This window comes from Chelon labrosus (assembly GCF_963514085.1).
Source record: "Chelon labrosus genome assembly, chromosome: 2".
NCBI classification, from domain to species: Eukaryota; Metazoa; Chordata; class Actinopteri; order Mugiliformes; family Mugilidae; genus Chelon; species Chelon labrosus.
Window position 1 is genome coordinate 30,185,686 of NC_140338.1, and position 16,632 is coordinate 30,202,317.

At 39.4% G+C, this 16,632-nt stretch overlaps 2 protein-coding genes across 2 annotated transcripts; both read right to left on the reverse strand.

The window, feature by feature from the left end:
- Positions 1 to 6,060: 6,060 nt before the first annotated feature.
- LOC311506232 (cerebellin-2-like) lies at positions 6,061 to 7,851 on the reverse strand. The gene is made up of 2 exons (XM_084570115.1): positions 7,072 to 7,851; positions 6,061 to 6,765 (listed from the first exon to the last, which is right to left on the reverse strand). Exons 1-2 carry the CDS (start codon positions 7,313 to 7,315, stop codon positions 6,464 to 6,466), a joined length of 546 nt encoding a protein of 181 aa, XP_084426241.1. The 5' UTR covers positions 7,316 to 7,851; the 3' UTR covers positions 6,061 to 6,463.
- A 2,892-nt stretch (positions 7,852 to 10,743) lies between these two features.
- On the reverse strand, positions 10,744 to 14,421 carry tppp2 (tubulin polymerization-promoting protein family member 2; the record flags this gene model as incomplete). Its single annotated transcript, XM_084560115.1, has 3 exons — positions 10,744 to 10,935; positions 12,879 to 13,032; positions 14,231 to 14,421. The coding sequence occupies 3 exons, from the start codon at positions 14,419 to 14,421 to the stop codon at positions 10,744 to 10,746; spliced, it is 537 nt and encodes a 178-aa protein (XP_084416241.1).
- Positions 14,422 to 16,632: the final 2,211 nt, after the last annotated feature.

Below are 16,632 nucleotides of genomic sequence, written 5' to 3' on the forward strand. Positions count from 1 at the left end.
CAGATCTCCAGTCTATCACAGGGCTAACACAGAGAGACAGACAACCATTCACACTCACATGCACACCTACGGCCAATTTAGAATCACCAGTTAACCAGCATGTCTTTGGACGATGGGAAGAAGCTGGAGTACCTGGAGAGAACCCACGCAGGTAAAGGGAGGACATGCAAACTCTACACAGAAAGGCCCCAGTCTGCCGATGGATTCAAACGCAGAACCTTCTTAAACCAGAATTAAAGGATTTGGTGCTAGAATTTGGTATAACAGCACACCGTCTAGTAGAGTCCTTGTCTGGAGGTGTCAGAGCTGTTGGGTGGGAGGTACACAATATTAGGCAGGTAGTAACAATGTTATGTCTGATTGGTGTATGTATGTGAAAACACAAAATTCTGCTTAAGAAAACGTTCACAAAAGTGTTTGTTTTCTCGGAGGACAACAAGATGCTTTCATCAGATAAAATGACTTACACAACCACTGGTGCATCAGCAAGAACGAAAGTGTAGACAACAGTTGTTTACTTAACATTAGTTGGTCACAATATACTAACAATGCCTCCCAAAAAAGACAAACATGCACCTTGTTTAATAGTGTAATAATCCACACTTATATTGTGCTAGGGTCACATTTGACATGATATCCTCAGGAACAACTATTTTAACTCAACAAAATAATTTTTCACCATTTTAGTGAATTCTGAAAGCCTCTGAAAAAAGTGACATCTGTGGTGTTACGGGTCAAATATGACCCGTAATATGATCCATGCATCGTAAAAAAAAGTTTTAGTTTGCTGTGTGGATCAAATTTGGCTAAAAAAAAAGGTGACATTTCGTCCCCCACTCCACAAACTGATGAAGACAGAAACCAAAGTGACATTGAGGAAGATGTGTCTGAGAATGAGGATGGTGTTGAGTATGATCATAAGAATAAGAATAATAAGAATAAGAATAAGAAAACCTTTATTCGTCCCACAATGGGGAAACTGCAGTTTGCAACAGCAGAAGAAGAAGACACATTTGATGAAGAGGAGGGAAGAGAGGTCTTCAAATCAAAAAAAGGTGACATTTCATGATCGTCAATCCCTTATGATACACAAGGCAGAGCATCAACTAAGAACATCATCAGAATGACCCCGGGGCCTACCAGATATGCTGTGTCACATGTTCAAGACATCAAGACAACATTTAATCTGCTTATACCACCATATGTTGACATCTTGCTTGAGATGAAGAACAGTGAAAAGAGAAGGGTGTCATGCAACAGCTGGATTGGAAACGGCAGACACACTTGGATGCTTACATGGGGCGGTTCCTTCTTGCTGGGGGTTATAGATCCTGTAATCAGACTTCAGCCATCTTATGGGATGCTGTATCAGGCCGGAGTATTTTCTGTGCTACCATGTCACTTCAGACCTTTCATGTGTTGTCAAGAATTATCCACTTTGATTATTGGGAGATGACAGCTGGTCCCAGTGCAAATTACAAACTTGCTCCCATTGGAGATGTTTTGGACAAATGGGTAGAGCACTTGCCATACATGTACAAACCAGGGCCTATCTTTGTATTTTCAATTTTGAGCAAAATAAAGTTTGTTTTTGTGAAAAATCCTTTTTTTTTTTGTGCGGGTCAATTTTGATCTGTAACACAACAGATGTCACTATGGTTAATAGTATTAAGTAAAAAAAAAAAAACTTCACATGTAATTTATTTTTGGTGGTATGTTCTAAGTTAGATATGAGGTGAAAAACAAAACTTGTTGACATTGTGCTTTGACAATTTTGGGCTGGGTTAAGTTATGGGTCAATTTTGACCCGCTAGCACAAAAGACGTGGGCAGCTTTCTAACACATTACAAGGGTTAAACAAAAGAAAAGTGAAGTGGTGGCATTTCGTACCATGTTACTGTCCATGCAGCATAGCATTTATTTTGTGACCTTTTACCTTACAATACACCACTCGTTTCCATCTTAAAAACAAATTTTTAAATCCACTCATTATCTTTGTTTCAATAAAGACAATTTGTAATTGTGTTATCTGACTGCAATCATTCATTCATTCATTCATTCATCTTCTGTAACCGCTTGTTCCTGTTAAGGGTCGCTGGGTCTGCTGGAGCCTAACCCAGCTGTCATCGGGCAAAAGCCGGGGTACACCCTGGACAGGTCTCCAGTCTATCTCAGAGCTAACACAGAGAGACAGACAACCGTTCACACTCACACCTACGGCCAATTTAGAATCACCAGTTAACTTAACAAGCGTGTCTTTGGACGGTGGGAGGAAGCTGGAGTATATCTGACTGCAATAGACTAATATTAGAACATACCACCAAAAATAAACTGCTTTAATTTTTTTAACTCAGTATTATTAAACATAGTGACATCTGTTGTATTTCGGGGCAAAATTGACTCATACAGATTTATGTTAGGACAGAGGTAAAAAAAAGTCCTTTCTTTTTGACAAAACTAAACTTTGTTTTGCTCAAAATTGCTAATGTAAAGAGAGGCCCTGGATTGTACATGTATGGGAAGTGCTCTACCCATTTGTCCCAAGCATCTCTAATGGAAGCAAGTTTGTCATTTACACGACAAGCAGCTCTCATCCCCAATTGTCAAAGCGCATAATTCCTGACACACATGAACACATGAAAGTCACCCCTCTCCCTTCAATGTTTGTCATCCCAAGCAGGATCCTCTCAGCCTACGGTGGTATAAACAGCTCAACTGCTGTCGTCATGTCTTGAACATGTGACACAGCATATCTGGTAGGCTCCATGGTCATTCTGATGATGTTCTTAGTTGATATCATAAGGGATCAACGACCATGAAATTCAAGTCAATTCAATTTTATTTATATAGTGGCAATAACAATACAAATCGTCTCAAGACGCTTTATAAAACCCAGCCTGAAACCCCCAGAGCAAGCCTGAAGGCGACGGTGGCAAGGAAAAGCTCCCTTTTAACAGGAAGAAACCTTGAGCAGAACCCAGCTCATATGGAGGGACCCATCTGCCTAAGGCCAGCCATGTCACCTTTGAGCATCTGTCTGTATCATCCCTCCTTTACCAGATGTGTCTTCTTGTTCAGGATGACACTCAACACTCAACATCATCCTCATCCTCATCCTCAGACACATCTTCTTCAATGTCACTTTGGTTTCTGTCTTCACTATCACTTAGTGGAGTGGGGGATGAAATGTCAACTTTTTTTGATTTGAAGATCAAAGGTGCTGGTCTGTGCCCCCAAAGATGATACAAAATGTATCAATATTCTGCAAGAAAAGTTGTGTTGCCATGGGATCAGGATTAGATATGGGGGTATGCTGAGGTGAGGTGTGGTGGGGAGAGTGTAAATTGAGCCAGATTTGAACCACAGAGCAACCTAAAACTTATTTTTATGATCCATGGATCATATACCACCGTATATGAAAGCATAACATTTTCTAACATATGAAATTATGCAGTCCATGTGACAACTATATTTTGTTTTAAGGCTTGGCTACATGCTCCCTCACAAGGACACAGTGTTTTTTTTTCTCAATTTCACATGTTTCAACCAAGTTCTGGAGGTGTGAAAATGCCGGCGTGTCAACTTTGAACTGGTGGCAAAATCATCTTCACTCCACTGTTTTTGCTTTGCTGCATGCTGTCTGTAGACATCACGAGTCTAAGGTTTACAGCACATGTTCTTAAGTCTGAAGCCTAGGATACTAGTTAAAATCTTGGTTGGGAAGTAACATCCATTAATTTTAAATGTATTAACTTGTAATAGAGTGTTTTGATAAGCATGTGGACAAAGACATTTACAACATCAAACTAATTTTTTAAAAGAATCTCTTATATGACCCCTCTTGACCTTTCCCTTTGCTTTTTCAGATCCAGTCCAGCTTCACTCTTCCAGATGCCATCAAGGACATCCCATTGAGTATGGTTAAAGATTCAGTTGATGACATATACTTTTGCTGTAATGAGGCAATGATGAAAACAATCAAGGACAAATACATTCGAAAAATGTACATGGGAACATTTTTAGATGCCTGGAAGGAAGCAGAAATATGTGTCTAAAAAACGTTTGAAAAGAGAGAGGATGACGCTCTTACCAAAGATCACATGCAGGCAATCTACAGCTAACGGAGTGTATACAATGTTCAATGCTGCTGTTAGGACAGGACGAAGTGCCTATATCCTGCTGACATCAGCCATACAAATCTTGAATAACAGTCACTACTGTCACACCACCTACTGGTGAAGTTTGGTTTGGTTCCTTTTCTTCCAGCTCCTATAAAACAGGCCTGAGGCTCTTTGGTAGACATACTTGCTTTAAAATTAAGACCTGCTCAGGTGCTTTTTCAAAAAAACTATCCATTTTAGGACAATGAAGAGGCAGACGTGCTTATCCCCCCATATGAGACGTTCAATATTGCTGAGAAACATGAAATTGTTTTAGTATATGAAATTTTAGTATATGCAATATAAAATTCAGGACTGTAGGATTGCAAAGTTGTCTATGTCTTGGAGAGTGCTGGGGGTAGGAGTAATTTCAACTGCAAACTTCTGGACATATAAAAGTCCTTTAATGATGAAAGAACTTGTTGGTCTTGTTATGTCATCTTTCAAACTTCTAAATCTCTTGTGACAGCTGACTGAAAAATCATTTAAATTATACACTGCATCATTTTGGTAAAATACATACATTCAGCTCCATGCTTTTTTTGTGTATCCTGTTTTTATTTGTTTGTTTTTTTTACTCTTCTACAACATGATTTTGATTAGGCTGTACAATTACTGAGCGACATTCTTGACGTCGTTCAAATTTCTTTTTGTAAAACCAATACATCTGTCACTGGAAAACTGTGCAATTCCTGCTTTTGCAAAATACACAGTGGTCTTTTTAAGCACCTACACACTGAATAATGAATGCTCATTATTCTGCAGAATAATAGGTCAAATTCACAAGCATTCAGCGTTTTGATTGTTTTGGCACATAGGAGGTGGATTACTTTTGTTGTTTGCTGCTTACTTACGTTTAAGTTAATAGGCTGTACGTACATTTCTGGGGAGGTTCACGTCAGGCTAGAGGGGGATACGGTGTAGGGTCAGGAGCTGCACTGTAAAATTGACACGCAGCTATAAATTGTAGCTATACATCTTAAGCGCATGTGTCTGCAGAAATAAATTCACAAAGACAAATTTATTTCTTTACATAACTTATATTTTGGAAATATTATATTGTCTAGATGTTTTAATTGAATCTCTATATAGACATTTAGATGCAGAATATAAGAGGCACAAATAGAAGCACCTGTACAAGAAAATGCAAACCCAAAATCAAACTTTGAACTAATATAGGTTTTGTGTTGACTCAGTTCCATGATGTATTGTTGGGCTATACACCGTGGTCATAAGGTTAGGGTTAGAGGTTAAGGACTGCATAATATGTTTACCTAGTGTGCTGGGATAAGGTCTTATTTTTTGCTCAATTAGGGAAATGTAAAGACAATACTGGCAATATGAGGCTATCCAAGGTACAGACACAGTTGCTAGATAGCCTTCTTGCTGTGAGGCATCAGCGCTAACCACCACGCCACTGTGCCGGGTGCCACCCTCAACAACACACTTAAATCTGCTTTTTTTTTTTTTTTTTTCATTGTGTATCCATCTTGTGATTTGTATCTTGTATGTATCTTTGTCCTTGATGGTTAACCCCTTGACGCCTAGTGTCGCGAATTCGCAATGCACTGTTTCCGCTCAGACTGCAGCCGAAATAACGCATGTAATACTCCAATGTCGGTTTGTGCACATTCAAAAAATTCCTAGGAACCTTTTGCAAGCACTAGTTTCTCGTATGACCGGTCAGAGTGGTAAGCAAAAACACAAATAATTAATTTCTTTATATAATTGAAAAATCTATTCAGGCGTCAAGGGGCTAGCGTGCTTTAGTGCAGCTTGGTTTTAACTAGTGAGTTTAGTGATGCAGGAAAAGTGCATCATGACTGGGTGCTTCAGGAAGCCAGTTTCAAGAACTGCATGTCTGAAATTATATATATCATATCTCACATGATAACTATGATTCAAGGAACCCACTCATTTGTTAAGAAATAATTGAGTTCAATCAGAATGTTAAAAATGCACTGTATAGCTTTGAACAGAGCTCTACAAAAGTAACTGCTATTCCTAGTTTATCCACTGTTATAGTAAGAGTAGCAGACAGAACCCAACATCCAGAACTAAACGACAGATGGCAATAAAATTGCATTTTCATGATTTATTTATACTTATTTGCATTAAAACAAAGGGAAACATTTGGAGTTGTCATCATTTATAGGTTATTGTAATATAATATTTCTGGACGCACCTGCTTTACACAGAAATATAAATACAGTTTCAGAACTGCAGCAAGAGTGCTGTAATTTATGTATTTTATTTTCAATTGCATTCAAGTCGACATTAGGCCACAGTGAGATAAATCAGTACTACACCAGAGTGGGATAAATCAAAGCGCCAGCGAAGGTGTTCAGGCCCTCAGCGTTGCCACAAAGCTGCCTGCCATTCAGCAGTTCTACATAAACCTGGCCTCCCTGCTGCAGAGACAGCAGTATTGTCTGGGAGTTGCTGTCTTCTGAATCCTCCCTGTTGTCCTCCCAAGTTGAAGTAACTGGTTCCCCATTTTTCATGAGTTGTACTTTGTAGTACATCCTCTCACCTGCTCCGCCCACCTTGGAGTAGACGGAGAAGGAGAAGGAGTAAAGTCCGGAACGAGGTGCTGTGAATATCCCTGGAAGAACAGTATTTTTAACTTTAGATCACTGTCAATGAGCAACTCTACGCTTTCATTCCTGAGTCGAAACTCATCCAACAGTATTGTACCGTGTTCAGTGTTCTTTGCCTAACGTGTCCAAACAGCTACATGTCTATTAAATGTCTGTCCACCAAATACTAAAGCAGGTGATCTCATTACTTCCCTGTGCTTAAAGTTGCTAATCATTCAGAGAAATATCTGTCCATCACACGTATCATGGTAGGACAACAGTTTTATATCATGAATGATACCCTCTATCTTGAATCATTGCTTGTGACTTACCCAGGGCAGGGTTATATCCACTTCCGTGGTTTAGGGTGATGACATCGTAAGGAATCGGGCGATTCCTGGTGAAAGGTCCGAGGCAGGTTGTTCTGGGGCTTGTGGAGGCGGTGAACGCAACCCTTATCCCTCCTGAGAAAGAGGCAGGCCAGCAGGAGAAAGAAAAGACCACTTTCATGTCAGCACCATTCATTTTGAGCTTCAGTCTTGACAGTGAAAACAGCAGCTGGCAAAGCAGCCTCATGTCAAATTTTATTTAACTGCTGTCCCAGAGCAGCTCCAAATGTTACCTGCACTCAGAACATTTCTAGCGGGGTTACAGAACTCTAAACTTTTTTTTCTGTCAGTGTCCAGAGTACCTATGAGTTCCAGGATGCTGTCACCCAGCTGGGACACTCTGTTGGACAGGTCCATCATTCTCATAAAGATTTGATCCTCTTCTTCCTGGAGCTCATGGGCTGCACAGCAGCAGCCTCGCTGGCGTGTAAATGCACATTCGCAGTCATACTTTGTGCACGGCAGCTCCCCCTCCCAGGCAACTACAGATGCAGAAAGAGAGACAGACAGGGGTGTCGAGTTAGATTAAAACTGACATTTAGAGACTGAACCATCCACACCACTGACACACTGTTTTTCTCCATTTTAACAGTTTACCTGCTGCCGCCCGCAGGCTGCTGATAATGTCTTCGGCTCTCACACTGTCCCAGAGCAGTGCCAAGGCAAACAGAGTGCATGCTACAGTTCTCATTTCACAACACAGAGAAATATCTGCAGACAGAATAATTTGTGAGAATTAACATCACATTTATTTTATGCTGCCTGACAAACTTGATAGGAGAAGGAATAAAATTGATTTCCTGCTGTTCTACAGAGGGAAAAGTGAAAATGAACTGTTACATACATTATTACATGATTGCTACAAAATGCCAGTCATCAACATAAAAAAAAATAATAATAATAAAAAAATAGCAGTTTGATTAAACAGGAGATCACAATTTTGTATGTGTATACTGTATATGTATCAATGTAAACCTTAAAGGGCAGCTATAGTTTATAAAACAAATGTCTTGACTCACTTTAGTTTTTTGAGAATCTCCTCTTCAGATTGTATCCGGGTAAAATCTGGTTTAAACCACCTGCAGTTCTTTAAATACCGAGGGTCTTGCAGTAGTTTTCACAATCGCAGCTTGTCAGAGATGTTCCTTTTTGTTTCTTAGATGGGTGGAGCGATCTCTGTGTCCAGTCAGCTGGCAGAAAGGTCCAAAACAACTCTTTGATTCCCCTTCAATACACAGTGTGAACCCTGTGCTCTCCCAGCTGTCTGACCTGGACGGGTAAGTTTCAGCAGGGACCATCCTGATGAGCCCCCCAGTGTACAGGCTCCTAAAGATCTCCTAATGATGTTATCTAACACAGCCTGTGTGTATTCGTTGGTGGGTCAGTGGTGTCAGGTTTGCTGATAAGATCCCTCAGTTTGTTGTTTATGATAAGCCTGCTGCCTTACCCATCAACAGCTGTCCTGCTACTGGATACCGATGACACTGAATGAAAGGACGTCCCAGTTTAGTTCATGCTGCTGTTTCCACTAGTGTGTCAATAGTGCGTGTGTCTGTCAATCAAGACCAGACTATGAGGAAGCACGATGAAATAGAAAGTGTTAAGCTAAATGTTAGCACCCGGTATAAAACTCTTTAGTAACTCTTATCAAGACATTACAGTTCTGTCACGTGCATCACTGTAACAGTGTGTAGTTTAATGGATCAGAACGTGATTTTCTATCAGACTCCTATATGAAAGCCTCTTTGTTCACAAACCCCTTTCATTCTGACACATAGCAAAGCAAACAAGAGAGCACTTCTATTCATCATGTAGCCAGAAACACATCTCCAGATGAATACATTATGACTGGCAAGTTTGACAAGTTTGTTTTATGATAATAAGGCGGTTTACAACTAGTGTCCGGGGTTTTAAATGGAAGGACACAAAGCCTAAACATCTTATTTTAGAATAAAACTATATTCAGAGTAGGGAGCATTCCTTCATTATCAATTGGGATTCCTATCGTCATACTGAACTGTGAGATGAGCAAGACAGTTCACACAATAGAGGCTTTGTATTGTGGAGTTCAATGCCATTATGTACATGAAAACCCAGGTGATGCTTATCCGTTCAGGTGCACAGTGTATTACATAAAAGAGGAGAGTTAAGGAGGGAGATCCTTGACCATGTGCACTATACGAGATGCATTGTTATATGTTTCTTATGAATCCTCCATAAATGCCAAGAGTATCACAATACAAGGAGGGTCCTCGGAGGTGAATGAGTGTATGCTTAGTGTTTATTGTTCTACAAAGACTCTTTATGGTATGAAATTGGATCCTGGCTATGTTTTCAGACCGGCCAGGTTAAATGAAGGCTAGTGAGAGAAGACGGTAACGTGTGTTGCTTTAAAGAGTTATTTACCGAGAACATACATGACAGAAGAGATATTTCATTTTTATGTTTTGTTCTGCTTTATTTTTTTTTCTGTGTTTTAGATTTTCTTCTTGCATTTGTTTTTCACATAGGATCAAATATAAGCTCATACAGAACAATGTAAAAGAGTATTGGCACACTGCTGCCACATCATAAAAAAGAAAAACAGATCAGTATCACATTCTACAACCTGATATTATATATAGTAGTTAGTATAGTTTTTCTTGTTATAGCAATATACTGTTTATTAGGTAATTATGTAAAAACATTTCACATATATTTTAATGACAAGAAATATTTCTTTCATGAAACTATCATGTCATTATTGAAAAAAAAAAAAAAATATGTGATACTGATCTGTTTTGGGGTTTATTTCTGGCATGGCAGCAATGCATTTCCGTACAATATGTATATGTGCACCCCTAAATATTATATTATAGTGTGTTCAAACCAGTAGATAACATCCTGAGCATTTTCTTCCGTTATGTTATATTGCGGCACCCCATAACCCACATTTAAAATTGAATATATATTCATATCAGAGTCATTTGGATTTATTTTTGAGTATTTATTTAAATTTTTACATTCGCTCCCCTTTAAATGTATTTTTTTCTTTTTTTCTGGGAGAAAAGAAAACAAGACAACACAGAAGGACACGTACTGTGATGTGAACAGCATGATGACATTAGCATTACCAGTAGGGTCTAACTGTTCTTCACTGCTCATTACATTATTTTTCTACAAGTTATTTAAAGACTTCAGTCGTTCATATAATGACACGAACAGATTCCATCGCAAGAGTAATAATGGACACTGATTGGTCTTGTAGCAACAAGTATTGGCATTAAAAGTGTCAAGCTTTGCTACAGTCACTTCTTGAAGGCAGCTAAATTATCTCCTGTTGCAGCAAGATAACTAAGCATAGCAGCGCATCATATCATAGGCTTTTAAAGTAGCGTATAAATTTAGTAAGGCACAGTGTTAGTGCATAATGAAAAGCTGAGTTATACTACAAAGCAAGCTGTGTTTTGGTCCCTGTCAAACAACACAAAATATACAGAGCCTGATTAGTTGGACATGCTATGTGTTATTTGAATGCTGTACTAACTAATATTGTTTCTGAATCCTAGAGAAGCCCGTACGTGTTTGTTCTTAGCAACCTTACTTTGGCTTATTGGTAAAACAAAATGTTCTTAATTACGCCTCTTTAACTTTTTCGTCGTAAGTGCCACTGCCCTTGTAAGCTGACACGTAGCCACTGGTGTCTGGGATGTCCTCACGCCCGGATTTCCCTTTCCCTTTGCCTGACTCATCGAACCGCTCCTTGTGTAAACCGGTGTACTTCGTGGTGTCTGTCAGTCTGTCCACTGCTGCTGCCTTTGCCACTTTCTAAAAGTAGGGAAAGATACAATTTACAGTAAGAACTCATTTCATTTGGTAACACATGGGATCACACAGACACATTTGAGCTGTGCTCCTGTTTACTTTCACCCTCTAATATCCCATACAAACAACTGATTACTATAGAGAGAGGAATGTCTGTTTAAAGACTGAGGCCCAGTTCAGGCCTTGCTTTAACATCAGTCCTGGGGAATCAGATCGCAAGTGACCAGCCTAAAATTACTGGTGTGAACACACCCAAGAGACACTGAGGCTGCGTTCGAGAAATCTGATCTCTGACCACAATTGGGGGTGGTCTAGGTCACACTTGACCTCATTCCTGTGGTAGTGTGAACAATGACTGAGTCACATTAAAGACGTCCTACTCTATAGAGGTGCTATCGCGTTAGCTAAGATTTGCATCATTCATTCAGACAAAAAAAAAAAAACACCATCACCATTATATTCTATCCTTCTAGGCGTTTATGTACAATATAAGTAAACTGTGTGATTCTGTTGCGTGCAGTTACGTATTTCCTCAATAATCACCAGCGTTTTTATTTATCTATATTACCAGAGATTTTTCTGTGACTGCTTCAAACAGCACAGCCGTGAAATTATAGTGGGTGATGATTTTTTATTTATTTTTTTTCAGGACTATAATGAGCTTTGTGTAGGCAGATTTCCATTAGTAACTCGAGCTACCATAATACTGTACTGTGCCCCAAAGGACATTGGTGTTTATTTGCATACAGTGCGTGAAACCGAGATCGAAGAGATGACTGGAGACACATGCAGAGGCGCATTTTAAAGCCATGTGTGACCACGCATACTTTAAGCTGGCCACCTGTGATCAGATTAATTAGGTCAGATGTTAATGCAAGGTCTGAACAGGTCCACAGTATGCTTGACACACATTTTGTCTGAGTATATATTGTTAGCCATCATCAGACCAATAGAGAGTCAATCAGAGAACTACACGATATTACTCTGGAGGGATAATTTGGAGGACCCTAATGTAGGACCGAGGGAGGCAGATTTTAAAGAACAGAAAGTGAAGTCTGCCCAAAGTCCAGAAAGGCAAAACCGTAAGATACAAAGTAACAACAAGATTAAAAAATTCAGCAGGAACAACTGCGAGAGGGTGATACTGAACTATAAATAAGGAATATTTGATGAATGAAGCACAGGTGCTACAGAAAAGTATAAAAGGAAGGAAGTAAAGCGTGTATGAATAACGTTCAGCTTTCTATACTGACATGGTATTTAAGACACTAAAAGAGATGGAGAGATTATTTAGTATATCAAAAACCTTGTTACGAAAACAATAATATGTATCATGGGTATTATGTAATAGGAAATATTGTCGTATGTAACCACTAGACATTACACTGATGACATTATAATTTTATACTGAGGAGTATGGCAGTAGCTATATACTACTGTTTATTTGCATCACGGTATGTTGAACATTTTGACTATGTAGTGCAAAAGATATGCTTTAAGATACATAAATAGATGGACCAAGCTGTGCTGAAAAATAAAGTCAATGCAAAATTTTCACAGTTCTTTGAATATCAACTTGACGTAAAATCCTCAGCAGAAATGTTGTAGATATGTTTACAGCCTGGGTACAAAAAAATAAAAAAATAATAATAATAATTCATGAAAGATATGTGGCTGAGTTTTGATGTAACTCTCCCATTAAAATTATAGCAAGCTTAAAAGTTATGCATGACTTGGTAGGATGTGCAATTGTGCAATTTCAAATCACCCAACCGCCTCAAATTCACTCATGTGCCAGATCCTTGCCCACTTCTAAACTGGGATGGACACATTTGGGAAGTTGTCTCTCAAAATCAACCCAACAACACCAAGAGCCAGGACATACTCAAGTGTAGTTCCTGGATTCTGCGGGCTTGAAGATGTCAAGGTTCTGTCTAAATACTCACAGTGACTCCAACATTGGTAGGTTCCTTCCCAACAATGAGACCATAGAGCTGCTGAAGTGCCTCATCTTTGTTCTTGCCTTTGAACCGTTTGGGAGCCAGCTCGGTAAGGGCCTGGTTGAACTGCTCAAAGGTGATTACACGAGCCGATTTTGCCCTGAGGAAACCGGAAACACACAAGTGTATTCTGACAAAAAATATCCAGAAAATACCATGCACTTGCTTTCGTATCAATATCTTGCCAAGGGGCAAGCAAAGAGAGGTGGTTACACAGTATGCCACAATCTGACTGTGCGATATTGTTAGACTAAACAAACAAGCCCTGCACATTGCATGTATGAGCATTTTTATTCTAGTAGCCACTAGAGGTTGTACAGACTAGTTGACTAGTTGACTAGTCGATTAGTCGACTTCTGTTCTGTGCCATGACGCATCATGTCTACTAGTCACGGAACACATGACAACAACATGAGCCCAGTGGGTCACTGCAGCAAACTAGCAGCAGTTCTTCAGGTGTGTGGAAATACTTGACTAAACTTGAAGCCCATTCTGCCGTGACATGCAAAATATCTAAATTGTTCCTGAAAGACAACAAAAGTACTACTGCAATGCACACCCGTCTGAAAAGATATCCTCTAACACTAGCACAGGAACGGTAGTATATATAGTAGCTTCAATAAATTTGCAGAAAAGCCTCCTTTGTGTGAGACGGTACAATATGTATTCAGGTCAAGAACACAGATTTCATTGTTGCAAAGTATTACTTTCTGTGTTTATATTAATGACGTCATTGGCGATTAGTCAGAGTCGACTCAACTGTCATCGCATAATAGTCGACTTTAAAAAGTCATGCAACCTCTAGTAGCCACCACAAGACTAAAATGCTCTTCTTTGTCTATTTGAACACACCTTTAGAGGAGACATAAAACTTAACTAAAATACATTTTTCACTACCAAAGACCACACCTTAATTAATGCAAGGACGTTTATTGGTAGACAGGATGTGAGGGAAATGGATGGAGGGATGTGAATGGTTGAGAGGAAGGGGTGAGAGGGGTTGAATAATTAGATGGATGATTATAAAGGAACCCAGGGAGTGAGACTCAGGGTGGGGGCATGTCTCAGGAAGCTTCAGCTCCTTCTACCCCAGGTTCCTGTAACAAAAGATAGAAATGGAAGAAAAGAAAAGAGAGGGAGGGGGAGGTTGGGGGTTGAGAACTGAGGCAAACAGAGAGGGAGAGGGTTAGGAAACACCTTTATAGGCAAGCACGGGAAAAAGAATGACAACATGGGCTGCAAAACAGTTTGATGAACTCTTTTTAGCTGTGGAAGGTGGAGCCTGGGTGAAACCTTACTTGACTTTGGTGAAAACTATGTCAACGTCCGTGGTGGTGACGTTCTTGCCGTCAGTGATGCGGCAGTCTTTGCAGAGCTTGGCAAAATTCTTGCCGTTCATCTCCTTCCCCGTGGCCTTGGTGTCCCCGTGGACTGCAAACTTCTGGAAAGCTGTCTCCACCTCTGCTACAGACACTGAGCCCTCAGCCATTCTAACAGATGCACACACAATTATTGGTCAGGCCAAAAATTCATGTTTTCAGTTACAATAACAAAGTATGAGCCATGTATGCACTTTATATGATTGTGAGGACAATTTTGAATCCACTTTAAGTCCCTCAAATTCACAATGACTCTATAAGCCAATTGATAGGCCAGCCATGGTGTTCAGTCTAACTTCTTTCTCTCCTGCTCATGGACACACGCACGTTTGTATGGCTATCTTAGTGAGGAGGACATTCATTGACATAATGCATTCCCTAGCCCCATTATCGTAACCCTAATCATCTCAACTAAGCACCTAACCCTAACCCTTACCCCAGCGGTCATCAACTACATTTGTCTAAGGGCCAGACTCCGTGAGGGCCAGATGCGCTTGCAAAACAAAATAAAATAATATTGCATCCTAAGTAATATATTATTATCTGATATGTTCATTTTCCTTCCACATTTATTTAATTTTTTAGCCTTTGTCAGTGTTAAGTATTAACAGACTTATATTACCTGTACTTCCACTAGGGGGCACTTGCGATATTTTAAGCTTCATATTTGTAAGGCTGTTAATCGGTCAACCATGTGCAACGTTACATTTTTTGGCTTATCCCCAAGAGTACGACACGCTGAAGACAATCGGCATGTATGTGCTCACCACGTTCAGATCAACATACACCTGTAAAGCTGCGTACTCAAAAATGAACTCTATTAAAACACATGTTAAACCAGTCTTTGGAGGACTGCTTGCACATTAAACTTGACAGCTATTCATCCTGATGTTTAAAAAAAAAAATAAATAGCATAGGAGGGGGAATGTAACTTCTCCCATTAACCTAACATGAGTATTTCAGTGTTTATATTCTTGGTTTAACTTTATTTGTATTTATTTGATCACATTTCTAATAACTAAGGCCTGTCACTTTTTTTTGCCATTTGTATCTATTTGCTGATGTGCTATGTTTGCTCTTCTCTGTTATGTTGACAGTTGTTATTGAGATTCCCCAATTGTGCGCTATAGTGTGGGGGAAAAAAGCCCAAGCAAGATTTATGAAAAACGACTATAGATAAAATAAGCACAAGAAACATTCTTTCATTCATTCATTCATCATTCTATACCCGCTTAGTCCTGTTAAGGGTCGCGGGGGTCTGCTGGAGCCTATCCCAGCTGTCGCACAAGAAACAAGTAAAAAAAAAAAATAATTAAAAAAAAAGTTGATAAATATAGGAACATATTCTTGAATTCAGTATATTCTGAGGGCTGGATGGAAAGCTCTGGCGAGCCGGATGTGGCCCGTGGGTTTATGTTCACTGCCTTATCCTAACCCCAACAATAACCTTTACAATAAAAAGCAGTCTTAATCCTCAAACAGCTTTGTAAAGAAGTGAGGACCAGTCAAAATGTCCTCATTTGGCTTTTCATCACTGGATAAACTCATATTGGTCCTGAGAAAGAAAGATAGCTGTACAAGTGTACACACACAAACACGCGCACACACACACACTGAACACCCTCCATTTGCGTTGCGAAAGCTGCTCTCAAGCCTCTTTAATTCAATCAACTCAATTTCCAAAGGGCTGCTCTGCTGACCAGTCCTTTCTCTCCCTTTCTCTTCAGTAATCTGTCACTCAAGAGTTACTGCTTTAAAGCTACTCTGACGGAAAAAGAATGAAATAGTTAATTCAGTGAAGGTGGGTGGGTAATAAACAGTGAAACAGAAACATTGTTTATTAGTCCAAAACAAATCTTTTCTTTAGAAATTGCAGTACTTCTTCAGCACATAAATGCTGATCTATTATAAATGCCCTGTTCATGCACATGTACATTAAAGTGGCAGCTAGTGTTTAATTTATATTCCTTGAGTAGACATTTTATTAGTGGGCAGGTAAATAAAAATAAACAGCAGGACTTAAAAGCTTCTTCTACACAATCTATACTGTAAAGCCAGTGCTGCATTCTTTGCCCAGTGGCACATCGTTCTGGGAATAATCCTGAATCTATTTACAAAAATCTAAAATTTTGTCTTAAAATAAACATTGCATAAATATTGCATAGTAATTGTCAGTACTTGAGCTTGAATTGTCAAATGTCTAGCTCTAAGAATTGTTTAATGCTGTTAAGAGTATTTCCACTGCGCCTCTGCTGCATTTCTGCAAGTAGCGCATAAAACAGTGATACTAGAACGTAAGGCGTACCTGCTGTCGTAAATTA